Source organism: Phascolarctos cinereus, unplaced genomic scaffold (genome assembly GCF_003287225.1).
Source record: "Phascolarctos cinereus isolate Bilbo 61053 unplaced genomic scaffold, phaCin_HiC Scaffold_3;HRSCAF=262, whole genome shotgun sequence".
Lineage (NCBI taxonomy): Eukaryota > Metazoa > Chordata > Mammalia > Diprotodontia > Phascolarctidae > Phascolarctos > Phascolarctos cinereus.
Genome location: NW_027555736.1, coordinates 106,951,523 through 106,968,124, shown reverse-complemented (window position 1 = coordinate 106,968,124; position 16,602 = coordinate 106,951,523). Strand labels below are relative to the sequence as shown.

The 16,602-nt window shown below is 45.5% G+C and overlaps 1 protein-coding gene across 1 annotated transcript in view; it reads left to right on the top strand.

Annotated features, from left to right (window-relative positions):
- Nucleotides 1-2,917: 2,917 nt before the first annotated feature.
- NEURL1 (neuralized E3 ubiquitin protein ligase 1) overlaps nucleotides 2,918-16,602 on the top strand; it is a 102,055-nt gene continuing 88,370 nt past the window's right edge. Inside the window, exon 1 of the mRNA XM_078151077.1 lies at nucleotides 2,918-3,862. Within this exon, the coding sequence (XP_078007203.1) occupies nucleotides 3,778-3,862 (85 nt within the window). The 5' untranslated portion in view covers nucleotides 2,918-3,777. The remainder of the gene's footprint in view (nucleotides 3,863-16,602) is intronic.

The window sequence follows — 16,602 nt, the reverse complement described above, 5'->3', positions numbered from 1 at the left end:
GGACCTTGTGTCATGAGTAGGATTTCTACACATATGAGACAGGAAAGGGAATGGTGTGGGCAAAGATGTTAGGATTTGAAAGCACGGATCATGATGAGGGAATGGCAACTAGTCTGGTTTGGCTGGAGCATAAAGGATGGGGGGGAGTAAGTACAGTAAGGGGAGTACTGGGAGACAAGGCTGGAAAGGTCTCCTGGGAACAAATTGCAGAAGATCTTGAAAAGCAATGAGTTTGGAAGACCGAAGCAAACATTTTCAGACTTCTTGGTTTCAGCTCCCCGTTATATTCTTCAAAATTACTGAGGAATGCTTCCACCAAAAGGTCTTTTTTTAAATGTAGGTGATATCCAGGGAGAATGCTGGTGAATGTTTAACAACCAGCCTCCCCCCGCCCTCCCCCACCATGTACATGATACACTTTTAAGTTTAATCTGAATTATTAATATTTTCTGCATCACTTTCTTAAGTCTAGACAATCATCAAATCAATAAATTAAACTCTGATTTGTATCACTTGCCAAATTCTGAGGTAAAACTACTTACCTTGAAAATGTAACAGTTGGCTCTCATGAGCTGGTTTGAGCTGGCTCCAGCACACCCTTGGTTATATCTGTGTGACTTTTACTGTATTAGTTAATAATACATTTTAACATTACTATGAAAATAGTTTTGAGTTTATGGATCTCCTGAAAGTATCTTCATATTTGCTGCTGGAGGCAATGAGTAGCCACGGAAAGGCTTGGTTTTGGAGTGAGAGTGAGTGTGAGTATTGTGTGGGTGTGTGTGGGTGTTGGGTGGGTGGGGGGAGGAGAGTCATTGATCCTTGTGATTTATCCTTGGATAAAGTGTAATGTATTTCTTGAATTGGAACAGACAATACAATTTCAATCAGGCTCCAATCCATATTTCCAGATTTCACATTACTCCCCGGCACGTGCGCTCTATAGCACGTCCAGGCAAACTGGACTACTTGTTGTCCACCTCCTGCCTCTGTGACTTTCCTCAGGCTGTTCCAAGGCATCTTCCACTCCTTCATCTTTTGGAATCCCTGCCCTTATTTAAGGCTTAGCTCAAATGCCACCAGGCCTTTCCTAATCTCTTCCACTTCCCCCCCACCAAATTACTTCATATATTTTTTAAATTTCTATGTAAAATTTTGCATAATTTTACATGAACATTTTATATAAAATTTACATATTTTATATAATCCATATATATGTTGTTCTCTCCAAGTGAAATATCAGTTCCTTGGATGGGTTTCATTTTTGTCATTGTATCCCTAACACCTAACAGTGCCTGGCACGAAGTAAATGCTTAATAAATGCTTGTAGCTTTGAATTGAATTGAAAGATAGGAATGAGGGCCCAACCTTACCGCATCTGAGTACTCTGAAATAAATAAAAGGGATTTGGGGAAAAACTGAAAGCAGGAAGAATGCCAGGAACTCCTCAAAAACAGGCACCCACAGATGAACAGATGTTGGCATCTGCCCACCCAACTGTATCCAAGAGAGAGTGAGCATCTGGAAGCAGAACCACTGGAAGCCCCACTACCTTCAGTTAGTATTCTGTGATGAAGGACACCCTTTGCATGTATGTTTGTATGTATGGAAGCATGTGTGCCTAGATATGTAGTATATGAACATGTTTCACATGCATACACGCACAACCTTGGTTATGGGTAACAGTTTCTAAGATGCTGAAAGCTTTAATGTCTGAGAAAAGACCAAGAATCATGGAAGTTGGTCATTGATATTCCTGAGATCCTTGTTACAGCTATGCCTCAGTTGTCCCTGCTGCTCCCTCCACCCCCATTTGTCTTCACAAAGACCTCTGTCTTCCTGGCCCTGGGGACTAGCTTCCCTGTCCTCAGCAAACAGAAGGGGAAATAGGAAGCCCTCATCTGCTCTTTTCCCCATTTTTCCTGCTGGCTTTTCTTCCTTTTAGCCAAGAACTCCACAATCTCCAGCCTTAGACAAAGGGAAACTCTCTCTCTCTCTCTCTCTGTCTCCTTTTCTATCCTCATCTCCTCCCACATTTCATCTCCCTATTTCTCTATTCCATTTAACAGCTCCCCATTTCTCTGTACCCCTTCTTCATCCTCCACATTATTCCCTGTCTCCTCCACATCTCCATTCCCATTTCTCTATCTCCATCCCTAATCATTACATCTCCTTATGGTTCTACTTCATCTTCCAATTCCCCATCTATCCATAGCCAGCTCTACACTCTCATTTCCTCATAAGATCAAAGATTTAGAAGCTACCTTAAAGGCCATTTAGACCAAGCATTTTATAGATCAGGAAACTGGCCAAAGAGGTTAAGTGGCTGTGTCCATAACATAGCTAACACATATCAGAGACCAGATCTGAACCCAGGTCTTCCTGACGCACTTTCAGTACTCTATCCATTCTGCAGCTGCTTCCATCTCCTACTTCTTTTGCCCTCATCCCCATATCTTCATTGTCAATATTTTATCCCATTTTCCCCATCTCCCACCTCTCCATCCCCATGTAATATACATGACCCTGACAGCCTTGCTCCTCACCCTGTCTCCCATAAAGATTCATACCCAAAGGCCCATTCATGCCTTCTTCTCCACTGTCTTTAGGCCCACTGCCCCAAAAGTCGTTCCCGAGAGAAAGAAGCTGTCTTATCTTTTTTCCAGGAGGGGGCCTAGTCAGTCAGCCCTGTGCCCTTGACCACGCGCCGCCAGAGTCGCCAGGGCTAAAAGGCAGGTAGTGTCTCCCCTGAACTCAGCGATGCAACGGTGCCACATCTGGCCGAACGTTGGACCACTTGTCGCTAAGTAGCTCATTCACCGGCGCAGCTGTCACCATAACAACGCGAGTGAGCGAACTGGGGGCTCGGGGTGGGGGTGGGGGGTGGCGGAGGGAGAAAGGAAGAAGGGAAGGAAGGAGGGAAGAAGGGAGGGAAGGAGGGCGGCGGCTGGTAGGGGGGAGAAGATCAGACTCGGGAGTGGCCAACAACCCCAGCCCGCCCCGAGGACCCCCTAGGGCTCAGCACCAGCAACCCTCGCTCCATGCAGACCCTGTGGCCGGAGAGGGTCAAGAAAGACACAGCAGCGGCCAGCCGGGAGAACGGAGATCATGCCCCGAGAGTGGCAGAGAAGAGATAGTGGCGAAGCTGAGCACCCCCGGCAAGGCCGGGGGCCCTAGACTCTATGGAAGCTGGGGAGCGCGCCCGAGCCGCCGCGCAGCGCAGCCGGAGCAGAAGCCCAAGCAGCAGCACGAGCAAAAGCTGGGGCAGGACCGAGAGCAGACACAGGAACAGGAGCAGAAGAAGGCGGGGGGCCTCTGCCGGGCCCAGCCCAGGGACCTCCAGAGCCAGACAGCTAGGCGGCCACCAGGCAGCCCGGGACGGGCACTAAAACCCCAAGCCCTTGACCACTGGCTGCCCAGCCCCGCCCGGGGGAATGGGAGGCGGCTAGACTGTCCGAGGAAGGAGAACTGGAGACGAGCGGCCGCTGTCCCAGGGGAAGTCCCGCTTCAGCTGAAAAGAGAAGCGACTGAGGAGGAGAGCAGGGGAGAACGGACTGGGAGCCAGCGCAGTCCGGCGGCGGCGGCGCAGCGCAACGCAGCGCAGCCCCCCTCCCTCCGCGGGCGCGCACCCTCGTTCACACGGACACACACACGGACACGGACACGGGCACTCTCCGTCACACACGCACACGCGCGGAGCCCCAGCTCCTTCATTTCAGCTTCGCCCGCTCGCCTGATAGAACACCGTCGTTACTTAACCCTCCGGTTTTGGATGTCATGGGTAACAGCTTCTCCAGTATTCCCGCCCTGCCCCGGGGCAGCCCAAACAGGGGACCCCGGGTCCATCGCCAGCACCTGCAAGGTAAGGCAGAGCCATGGCGGGGAGGTGGGGGCACTGTGCACTGGGGACTGGGCGAAACTCCGGGGAGGGGAAAGGAGGGGAGGGAAGGGACTGTGCTCATCGCTGGGGTCTGGGTACAGCTGGGGGAGGGGAGGGGCGCACGGTTGGGGACTGGGAGCTGAAAGAGCAGGGGCTTATTGCTGAGGTCTGGGAACAGCTTGGGAAGGGAAGGAGAAGGGAAATAAGAGTCTACTAGGGATGGGAGGCGGTGGGGAGAAAGCTGCCACCTGTTGTACGCACTTGAAGAAGAGAATTGCGCTTCTGTTCCTGGGATGCACTGAAGGGCCCGGGGTAGTAGATCCCAGGGGCCCATCTCTCTGCAGCTTCCTAATTCTGGTATCCGGTATGGTATCAGCAGAACAGAGAGAATAGTGAGCTAGCACTTAAACCATCTCTGCGTTATCTGTGTAGTCTCAGCTGCTCTTCTTATGAACCCTAGTCATGTCTCCATCCCTGTGAACTTACTGACAATAATCCCTCTGGAAGGGAACCTGTGGTCTCGAGACCACATATGGCCTCGTGGCCACGGGTTCCCCACCCTTGGTAGACCTTCCTTGGATTAGGGTTAAATACCAGACCTCTGAACAGGTCTAAACAGCTTTTTTCACTGTACTTCCACTAGGTCAAGAAGGTTTCTTGTTCATCCAGAGAAGAACAAGTTCAGTCCAGATTCAACCAGGCTTTGGAACTTTCATAGGAAAAGGAGATTTTTCTCTGCTTTCTGAAATGTCATTTCTACCTCCCCACCAGCCCAGGATCCTGTTTCTGGTGGCCCCTGGGTTGGACCCAAGTATAGATGGAAGGAGATACGGCCAGTTAGGCAATTCCTGTGAGAAAGATCTGGGAGTTTTAGTGGACTGCAAGCTCAGTATGTCAACAGTGAGACATAGCAGCCAAAAAAGCTAATGCTGCAGTAAGTTATGCTCTGCCCTGCTCAGGCCCCATCTGAAATACTTTGTTCAGTTCTGGGCCCCACATTTTAAGAAATCTGTAGAGAAGTTGAAGAGCATCAAGAAAAGCACCAGGATATTGAAAAGACTGTAAAATGAGTATTAGTGGGAAGAATCAGGGATGTTTAGCCTGTTGAAAAGATAATTTAGAGGAGGCATAATCGCTGTCTTCAGTATTTGAAGGGCTGTCATGTTCTGATGCAGAGGAAGGCTTCTGCTCTGTATCAGGAAAAATCTCTTAAAATTAGAGTTCTCCAAAACCAGAATGAGCTGCCGCAAGAGTTAGGGGGTTCCCTCTGATTAGAAGCCTTCACAAATAATCATTTGTCAGGAGTGTTGTGGAAGGGACCCTTGTTCAGGTCTGGGTTGCACTGGATACCTCTGAACCCCGCTCCTGCTCTGAGAGTCTCTCCTTCTGACCTTGTGAAGAAGCCTGGACTTTCTCGGCTTCCTTTGATGAGCCATTATTGGCTGCATCTCGCAACAATGTATTTAAATCCTCTGGAACCTGTTGGTTTTTCTGGTCTATGCCATCTGGGAAGGAGTTCCATAAATGCCTTTCCTACAGTGTACAAGTGGGAAAGCTTTTATTTTGTCCCTTGAAAGTTTCTGGGTGGTATCAGGCTCCTGTTCCTAGGCTTCTGAGAGTGGTGACCAAGTGACTGCTTTCCTGTCTGCTGTCCTCTTCCTGTTGTCAACAGTGACAATAACTGACATACATGTGTTATACACACATATACACATGTCAGTTATATACATATGTGTGCGTGTGTGTGTATATATATATGTGTGTGTGTGTATATATATACATATATATATATAATATATGGCATGATGTTAAATTGTTTTCAGTCGTTTCTGATACTTCATGGCCCCATTTGGGGTTTTCTTGACCAAGATTACTGGAGTGGTTTGCCATTTCTTTGTCCAGCTCATTTTATAGATGAAGAAACTGAGGCAAACAGGGTTGAGTGACTTGCCTAGGGTCACACAGTTACATGTACTCATAGAGCAGCTAAGTGGCACAGTGGACAGAGTGCTGGCACTGGAGTTCACAGGACCTGGTTTCAAATCCAGCTTCAGACATTAACTAGCCATTCACCTGCATCTCCTCCAGTCTCAAGACAATCAATATGTTTCATTCCCAGAAAGAACAAGTGAGTCATCAATGGCCAATGAAGGTATAGGGACAAGGGGACAACCTCTTTGGAAGAAAAATTCCAGCTACAATTGAATTCCATGATATTGGGATTTACTTGGACCATTGCTGAAGGATGATGGGTCTAGGAATCAGTGAATCAGTGTTCCAGCTGTAACAATATCTCCAAGCTACTTTCTGGCCTTCAGGAGATTAAGATTTGTGAGACATGGTCCTTAGCCCATGGGATGGTTGGAGAGAGGAGATATCTTCATACAAAGATAACTAGCAATACCAGGCAGTGTGGCTAAGTGCCCAAAGAGTGTCATAGACAGTAAGTGTAGTATCATTGATGCTTAGAGTGGTCAGAGCAGGCTTTTTGAAAGAATTGGGAGTTGAGGAGAGGAGAAAGGATTTTAGGAGGAAGAAACTGCATAGATACAGAGACAGGGTTTTTTATGTGGCATAGAATCATGGCATCTAGAATGGGAAGGGACCTCATTGGTCATCTAGTCCAATTCCTCCCATTTTATAGATGAGGAACCTGAAGCTGAAAGAGATGGTGACATCCAAAATCCCACCGATAGTCAGTGGTGGAGGTGGGATTTCTCTGATGCTGATTCAGATGATAACGATCCTCTGATTCTAATTCTGAGGCTCTTTTCAGTGCATCATGTATATTTGATGATAGTGAGAAGACTGGCCTGGCTGTGGTTAAGGGTCCATGGCAGTTGAGGAATGAGCTCAGAAAGCAGTGTGATCTTCTGGATTTGTTAGCAGAGGACCTGGGTTTAAATCCTGGTTCTTTTATTTAATGTGTGACCTTGGGCAAATCACTTCCTGCTCTCTGAGTCTCAGTTTCCCAATATGCACAATGAGGAGTTTGAACTTGATTTCTAAGGCCCCTGCCAGCTTTTAATCCTATGATCTATGAAAGGTAGTTTGGGGCCAGATTATGGAGGGCCTTGAATTCCAGGATGGGAAACTTAGACTTTATTTTGTAGTCAGTTTATGTGATACCATGGGGTTTCACGTGGAAGGCAAGTTTCTTTTTTTTTTTCAAAGAAAATTATTTCTTTATTTTTAACATTCTTTTTTGAAAATTTGAATTCTGATTTTTCTCCCTCTCTTCCACCCCTCCCCCACACATCAGAAGACAAGCAATATGGTGTCACTTATGCATGTAAGACTATGCAGAACATATTTCCATATTAGCCATGTAGTTAAAAAAAAAGCAAGACAAAGAAAGCTTTAAAATTATACTTCAATTAACACTCAGGATTCATTGATTCTTTCTCTGGAGCTGGACAACATTTTTCATCATGAATCCTTTGGAAATGTCTTGGGTCATTGTATTGCAGAGAATAGCTAAGTCTTTTACAGGTGATCATCATTTCAGCATTTTGGGTTACTGTATGTAATGATCTCCTAGTTCTGCTCAGTTCACTTTGCATTGGTTCATACAAGTCTTCCAGGTTTTTCTGAAACCATTCCCCTCGTCATTTCTTATAGTGCCGTAGTATTCTATCACAATCATATGCCACAGCTTCTTCAGCCATTGCCCAATTGATGGGCAGCCCCTCAATTTCCAATTCTTCACCGCCACATAAAAAGAGCTGCTATAGATATTTTTAACACTTTCCTTTTTCTTTGAGCTCTTTGGAATATAGACCTAGTAGTGGTGTCGCTGGCTCAAAGGCACAGTTTTATAGCCCTTTGGGCCTAGTTCCAAATTGTTCTCCAGAATAATCAGACCAGTTCACAACTCCACCAAGAGTGCATTACTGTCCCAATTTTTCCACATCCCCTCCGGCGTCTGTCATTTTCCTTTCTGTCACATTAGCCATCTGATAGTTATGAGGTGGTACCTCAAGAATTGTTTTAATTTACATTTCTCTAATCAGCAATGATTTAGAGCATGTTTCATATGACTGTAGAAAGCTTTGATAATTTCTTCTGAAAACTGGACAGGCAGGTTTCTTGAGGCTTAGAGGCCTCTGTTTTGCTCTTTATTTTCTCCTGTTTTCTTCATGGGCCAAAGACCCTGGACTGGACAGTTGCTGCTACTTCTAACTTCTTCATAACATCCTGGACTTTTCCATATCCTCAATGGTCCTTTGACAATTTCTACTTTGCAAAATTATTCACATCCATTATTTCAGGATGCAGAAAGGGAATCTGTTTTTTTTTTCCTTTAGGGAAAGGACTCCATCCTACTAGATGGCCAGTGTCCAGTTTTATAACGATCATAGAATAATGGCCATTGTCATATATACAGTGATTAATAGTTTACGAGCTATGGGACTCTCCAGGTGAAGATGCTCCTGCTGACCAATTCAAGATGGCGCTTTCTCATCAACTTCCAGTCTTACAGAGTGGCCTAAAGCACTGACAGGCTAAGCTGTCACACCACCAGTAGGTGTCATGGGCAGTTCTTGAATTCAGGTCTTCCTGACTTCACAGCCAGCTCGCTAGTCACATGCTGCCTCTCTATACTTTACCAGCCATGTTCATATTCACTCTCCTTTGGTTCTCACAAAAGCCTTGAGGGAAACAGAGCATATATTCTTATCTCATTTTACTGAACGAGGAAACCAAGTCCTAGAAATTGTCAAGTGCCTTGCCTAAGGTCACACAGCTAGTTAGTGGCAAATTGGGTCAAGTATCTAAGATTCTTGATTCTTTGATCAACCACACTGTATTGCCAATAATGCTAGTAACATGACTGACTGGTCCCCAGTCTAAAGCAAGACAACTTTGCCTCTTCTGTTCCCATAAGACCCTCTTCCTGCCATCATTCAAACCAGTGATTGTCCTATACAGAAGGGAAATGTGCTGCCTGGGGTAGCCCAGGATTCTGACTTGGTGATGATTCATCAAGGCCTGGATTCTGCCAGGTATGGAAAGGGCACAGATATCTTCTTCCAGCCTTTCACCCCCAAGCCCGTCAGGACTGGATATCATGAGGCTTCCTTTTCTCTTTATTCCATGCTATTCCAAAGAATTAAACTCACTCACTGTTTAGAATCAGGCTCATATGTGAGCAGTGATGTCACAGGATGGAGACTCTTACAGTGGGAAGAGTACACTGGCTCTGCAGTTGGAGGATATGGGTTCAGGTCTTGCCTCTGACACTACCTGTATGACCTTGGGCAAGTCTCTTAACCTCGATGGGCCTCAGTTTTCTTTTCAGTAAGTTGAGGGTTTAACTAGAATAGCCCCAGAAGTTCTCTCCCACTCTAAAACTATGATTCTGTTTCTGTGATTCAGAAAGTCTTTTGTGGAAGAGCTGGAGCCATGGGGTATGGGCAGGGCCAGGACGGGAAGACAGTGGGATGAGATCGAGGAGGTGGCAATCCATCCTTGTCTCCACCATCACCTGTTTCAGAGCTCCAGCCCTCACTGTGCCCAGCTCAGGGAAATTATTCACTTTTCTCCTTGATTTGCAGTGACTGGTCATATGTCAGACTATGCTTTAGAAATCCATGACAACCTCCCCTGCCTCTTTCTCCCAATTGCTTCCCCCAACTTCCCTTTTGCTGGATTCTCTTGCAATAGCTATTTAAATGAAGGAAGCCTGAGTACTTTCTGTTCCTCTGTTCTCCAGAGCTGAGGTGTAGGCGAAGGAGGGCTGGCTCTCTATGGGCACAACCTAGCAGTCTTCTCTTTCCCTCTTCTAGCCTGGCACTTTTTGGTGATCCCCTTCCCAGCTCTCACCTGGGCACCTCTATTTAATTCAAGCTGTAATTGGATCAAGGCTGGCCCAGAATTCTGCTGCTGAATGAGCCGCCTCCAGTCTTTCCTTCCTTCTTCTGTAATTACCATCTCTGGATTTCTCACTATTTTAACAAAAGCAAAATGGAGGAAACCTGGTGTGAGGGTGAAAACAGTGGCAGAGGGTGCATGTAGGCTGTTGCCAGGTTGTGGATAATCAATCAATCAGCAAACATTTATTAATGATATACCATGGTCCAGGCACTGTGCTAAGTGCTGGGGATACAAAGAAAGGCAAAAACACAGAAATAATCTCTGCCCTCAAAGAGCTTACACACTAATAGAAGAGACAATATATAATTAACTATGTTCATGTGAGATATATATAAAGTTGAAGTGAGATAATCTTAGAGGAGAAGGCTCGAGTGGCCTGGGAAGGGTTTGGGAGGGATAGCAGTGGGGGGTGATAGGGACAGACCAGAAATCTTTCCATTGGGTCCTCCATATCTTTAGGAAATCGGTTATAGCTTCCAAGTCCTCCATTTAGGATAGTAATGGATAATTCAAAAGCTTATCACCCTCTTAAGTATAATTTAAATTTTCCCCTAAGCATATTCTCTTATACTTGCTCCTCCCCAAACTGATATTTTTCTCACCACTCACACAGTCTTCAGACGTCTTCCTGCTGTTAAGCTTTTCTGTGTAATAAAAAGGTCATTAAGGTCATGATTATCTGAAAGTCTTGTTATCTGAAAGCCTACTGATATAATTATAGACTTCAGACCAATACTAGTACCACATTAGGAAGAGGGTGTGTGAAGACATATGAGGCAGGAATGTAGTCTTGCCATAGATTTGGAATCAATCAATCAGTCAGTCAGTCAAGTCAACCAACAGGCATTCACTGGCCTTCAATGGTTTGCCTAGCCCTGTTTGTTGATCCTTCATTCTCACGGAGGACCAATGACATCACCAGGGTGAATTGGATTTGAGTGAGGCAGAACTTTGGCAGTCATCAGCCTCACTCCCTCCTCCAGAGTCATCAAAGTCCAGTGGCAAGACAAAAGTCAAGACAACTGGTAATGGCCCAGATAGGCATGTGCCATGGGGAAGGTAGAAGGAAAAGATATGGATGCTTCCTGTCCTTGGGAGGTCCTTTCTGGTTGCCTAAGCTAACCAAAGGGAGAAAATAATTATATGCTAAATTGTGTAGGGGCAAATGAAGGTCAGAGAAGGTTTCTTGAAGGAAGTGGGCTTGAACTGAAATTTGAAGGCATATAAAGAGTAGGGGAGATGGCATTCCCCAAGATGGGAAAAGAGGAGAGGGTTCAGTTAAGGATTAGAGATAGGAACCTTCCAAGTCAGATATATGTGTAGGTAGTGCTGTAGAGGGTTGGAGTTAGAGGGGTGGTGGCAGGGAAAGTTGATCTGGGATCTCAGAAAGGATGGACAATGAAGAAAAGAGTTCGTATTGAGAAGCAATGAGAAATAAAGTTCATTCATTCATTCATTTATTCATCCATCATTTATTTTCATTCACTCCCAGAACCAACTAATAAGCAATTATTAAATATCTATTGTGTGCTAGGCTCCGTGCTAGGTCCCAGGGACACAAATACAATGAATGAAATAATTTCTAATAGCAAGGAGCTACATCCCAATGGGGAAGACAAATATAAAAATATCCACAATAAGAATAAAGAGAATAAATACAAATAAATATAATTAAATGTCAGGTAGTTTAGGAGAAAGGGCATTAGCATTTGGGGGGAATTAGGAAAGGCTTCATGTAGAAGATGTGTCTTGAAGGAAGAGAAGGATTCTAGGAGGTGGAGTTGAAAAGGAAGTGAATCCCAGGATGTAGGATGGCCAATGCAAAAGCGTGGAGGTGGGAGATGGGAGATGGAATGTCCTGTGTGAGGAACAAAGTGGCCAGTTTGGTTGAATCAAAGAGCATGGGAAGGGGATAATGTTAAATGAAACTGGAAAGAGAGGTTGAGGCCAGTTTGTGAAGGGCTTTAAAAGGGAAACAGAGGATTTTATATTTTATCCCAAAGGTAATAGGGAACCTATCTAGATTTGATCAAGAAAATGATGTGGACAGATCTGTCCTTAAGGAAAACAGTGTGGGTTGCCATGTGGAGGACAGATTGGAGTGGTGAGAGACTGGAGGTATGGGCACCAATGAGGAGGCTGTTGTAATAACCCACGTGAGAGGCAATAAGAGCCTGAACTGAGGTGGTAGCTGTGTAAGTAGAGAGAAGAGATTGGATCAGAGAGATGCATGGCCTCTGGAAGTAGAAACAGCAAGATTTGGCAACCAATTGAATATGTGGAGTGAGGGAGAAAGAAAAGTCAAGAATAATGCCAAGGTGATGAATGGGGGACGCCACAAGGATGGGAGTGCTTTAGACAGAAATAGGGATGTCTGTGTGCTTCACACAGTGCTAGGTGCCAATGTGGGTTTGGAGTTGAATGCTAGGTGGAGTAATTTATGAGGGGGCGTCGTTGAATGTCCTTGAGCAGGGGACAGACTAGATGAAGGGAGTGTTGTAGGCACAGCCTAGACGACTACCTTTTCTGATTCCCTACTAATAACAGTAATAATAGCTAGCATTTATGTAGCACTTTCTATGTGCCAGGCATTGTGTTAAGTGCTTTACAAATGTTATCTCATTTGATCCTCACAACAGTCCTGGGAGGTGAGTGCTATTATTATTACCCCCATTTTACAATTGAGGAAATTGAGGCAGACAGGGGTCAAGTGACTTGCCCAGGGTGACACAGCTAGTAAGTATCTGAGGCCAGATTTGAACTGGGTTCTTCCTGCCTCCAGGTCCCATTCCCTATCCATTGTACCACCTAGCTGCCTAGTAATATCAACTGGAAAATCTTAGGGGGTAGATACCAAACCCTGAGTGTCTCCCCCTTCACCATTTCCAGATGACTCATTGTTTGTCCAAAGATCTCTACACTTGTAGACTCAGGTTGTTGCCATCCAGATTGGCCTATCAGAGGTTGTATCCATCTGACACCTGTTGTTTTCAGAGCCTCTCCCTGGAACAGTCAAGGCTGCTGTTTACAATTATCTGTAGCTATTTTGATCTTTCACTGTGACCAAAAGCTAACAAAACCAGCCTGTCTATAAGGACATATCATCCCCATGGCTCTCCTGTGGGAGGTAACCATGTGGCACAGGACATTGGACTTTTCTGTTTCCATGCCAGGCCCTCTACCAAATCTGTCCTGGCCTGTTTCATCTCCTACCTGGTTATTTCAGGGGCTTTTTAGCTGGTCTCTGGAATTTCCTCTAGACCAGGGGTTCTTTACCTAGAGTTTGGGAGAGATTTTATGGGGGTCCATGATTTTGGATGGAAAAATATCTACATCTTTATGTTTACTTCATTTCAACTTCTAACTATAATTTAGCATTTCCTTCAATTATTTAAAAGCATGATTTTGAGTGAGGGTATGTAGGCTTCCCCAGACCACCAAAGGAGTTCATGGCACAAAAAAAGTTAAGAACCCTCTGCTAGAAACTCTCCCTATCCTGGACATCAGAGGAGTCCACTTGGGAGCCAGATTAAAATATAATTGGGAAATATTTAACAAAATAAATAAAAATACAATAGAACACTGATAATGTTAATATATAGTTGTCTAACTGGCTGCAAGTATCCTTATGTATTGTTTCATGGTGCCTGTTTCTGTTTGAGTTTGTTTCTACTGCTATACATGATGTCATCTTCCTACAGCCCAGCTCTGAGCTTTTCACTGCCTTGTTCAAAGCCCCACTGCCTGCAGAAGTCCACGCTCCTTAGGTTTGCCTTCAGTAACCTCCAAACCAGGTTTTAGTGTATATGCACCCTCTATTCTAGTAGGACCAGTCTCCTCAGGAGCCCCTGAAAAGTCCATGCTCATTTGGTAGCTCTCCCCATTTGGGATGCCAGTCACTCCTCCCAATTCTCCCCATTCTTCAAGATCCAGCTCGAGGTCTGTTGCCTCTCAGGTACCCTTCCTGATTACTCCAGCTCATGCTGATCTCTGAAATCTCACCACACTGCAAGTCTGAAGCCCACTCTCTTAATATCCATTTATATGTTCATGAAATCACTTGCTTATGAATGATGTGCAAGTTGTAGCATCAGGGACCTAGAGCTACGAGAGACCCCAGAGATCAGCCAGTCCAGCTCCCCCCCCGTTTTACAGATGAGAAAACTGAGGACCAGAAAGAAGGGAAGTCATTTGCCCAAGATCACATTGGGGATAAGTAACAAGGTTGGGATTTGAGCCCAAGGCCTTTGCCTCTGAATCCACACCTCTTTCTGCTATGCCAGCTACGTCCATCTGGTTCTCCCTCTTCTTCCTCCCCAAGTGCACAGGATTTAGAAGAGATAGTGAGAGAGGGAGCATTCTGATCATGCTTGAAATCCTAAATGAACCTGAGGCGTGGGGCTATGACCACTCCAGCCCCGAGCACCAAGTAGTGGCTCTCTCCAAGGTACTTGGGCTCCTCCTAAACCACTCAGCTTTTGGCAACTTTGTGGATGAGGCATTAACTCCCTGGTATTTATGGGGGCCATGTGGAGGTGTGTGTGCAGAAACAGAAAAGACATGGTCCTCATCTTTGCAATGCTCACACTCTTGCTGGAGAGGCATACAAAATAACAAACAACACAGTCAGTGTGAGAGAAGAGACAAGTGGTATGGTCAGTGCTGTGGGAGTTCAGAGGATAGGGAGATCTCCATGGGCTGGGGTGGTCAGGGAAAGCTCCATGGAGAAGCTCCCTGGCACCGGAGCAGGGCCTTGAAGAAAAGGCACAATTGGGACTCCAACATAGTAGGAGGCAGGAAAAATGGGGACATCCTTAAAATGACAAGCATTAATACTGCAGGGGAGCTTAGAGATCTCCTTGTTCAACTCCCTCCATATGTTTTAGAGTTATGTAAACTGAGGCTCAAAGTCAACCAAGTAAGAAAGGTGAAGTAACTGATGCCAGGTCACACCGGTGATGGTAGCACGGCAGGGAGTTAAACCTAGTTCCTGAGACTCCCTATTTGTGACTATTTCTATTATTCTTCACTTCTTCCAAGCATAAATGATAGAATTTGAAAAAAGCACGACAGAGTGAAGATTCCAGGTGTTGAAGAATGGCAAAGTAATGATTTCAGCTGTGGGAGACAAGGCTAGGAGAGTGGGGGGGCATATCCTGAAGGTTCTCGAGTGCCAGATTGAGGAGTCTGGGCTTGATGGGGTAGGCCACAGGGGAACCTCTGAAGGTATTAGAGCAGGGTTTTAGAGCCATTCAATTCAAAGGAAAACATTTAATGAGGAAGGTGAATATGACAGCATGGGAAGAATGGACCAGAATGGGAGAGACTAGTTTGGAAGCTGCTTTAATCATTCTGGGGCAAAGAAAGGAGGGCCAGAAAACCCTTTGAGTATCAGAGACGCTAGATAGGTTTCCATACACGATCAAGTTGTATTCTACCTCGTATGACCTCTAAGGTCCCCTCTGGCTCTAAACGTGGGATCCTATGTTTTTTGTCTGCCCAGAATAGTCAGAAATGGGCTTTAAATAATAGCAGGACAGATGTGGGCTAGATACAGGCCTGAACTTTTCAGAGGTTAAGGTCCCATAGAATTTAAAGAATGGAATAATCATCTGTCTTGCCCAGAGATGGGAGGATAGACAAGTAATCTCTCTGTGGGACCCAGGATATCCCAGATTCCATTGGGTTAATCTGGAAGAATTTCTGGCCCATAGCTGAGGCTATCTGGCTTTATCTACCTAGCCCTTTCTGAGGAGGAAATTGGGGGTAAGGGAGAGATTCCCTATGTTCTGGAAGAAGTCGACATAGGTGAGAAGGGAGTTCTGTAAGGTTCTGCTTTTTGCTCAACCCCCTTCATAGGCCTAACCCAGTCAAGACCTAGTAGAATTTCCTTACTCTGTACATCCCTGAGGTGTGGGAGTACATAGGGACTTGGTCTAAATCCCCAGTGCCTTGTGGAGGTGGGGAGGGGAACCCTTTGTATCTCCTCTGATGGAGTGTAAGCTCCTTGAGGACAGGGACTGTTTAATTTTGTGTTTTTAATCCCCAGCAACCAGTACAAACACTATCACATAGTAGGTATTTAATAAATGCTTGTTGATTGATTGACTCATAGAGCTACCTGTCCTAGGCAAAAGAAATGGGTAATCAGGGCTGTTGTCAGAGGTGAGTTCCCTCTGAGCTGGGCTGCAAGCCTTCCCAGAGAGGGTGGACATGAGGAGAGGGTATTAGAGAAGGTTCAGAAAACTGAACCATGTTGAGAATCTGGGTGGCATGGCAGATAGAGAGCCAGCCTCAAATCAGGGCAACAGGGGTGTGAGTCCCAGCTCTTACACATCTGGAAATCTCTCAATAATTTAGGCAACTCTCTAAGACAATAAGGTGCTGATCTGTGATGGTAGAGGGAGTTTCTTCACCTGGGAGTTCCCTATGTCCAAGATATTGTAGGTCTAGTCTTTGTGAATTGGAGGAGAGGAACTGGGAATCCAAAGCTGTATAAGGGGCCAGATTAACCTCCCTAATGCAAAGGGAGGAGAATAATATAGTGGAAGAAGCAGTGGCTCAAGTCAGAGGACCTGGGTTCAAACTCTACCTCTTATGCTTACTCCTGTGTGACCTTGAGCAAGTCACTCTGAGCCTCAGTTTCCTCATGTGTGAAATGAGGAGGTTGTGTCAGATAGCATCTGAGTCCCTTCCAGTTCTTGACCTAGGAAGTCAGCTCTCTGATCAGGGTCACTCCCCTGCTCAAAGACCTTTAACAGCTCCTTATTTTGTATGGCATTAAGTCCAAACTCCTAAGGCCCTCTCCAATCTGCCTCTAAACAACTTTTCTAAATTCCTTTATT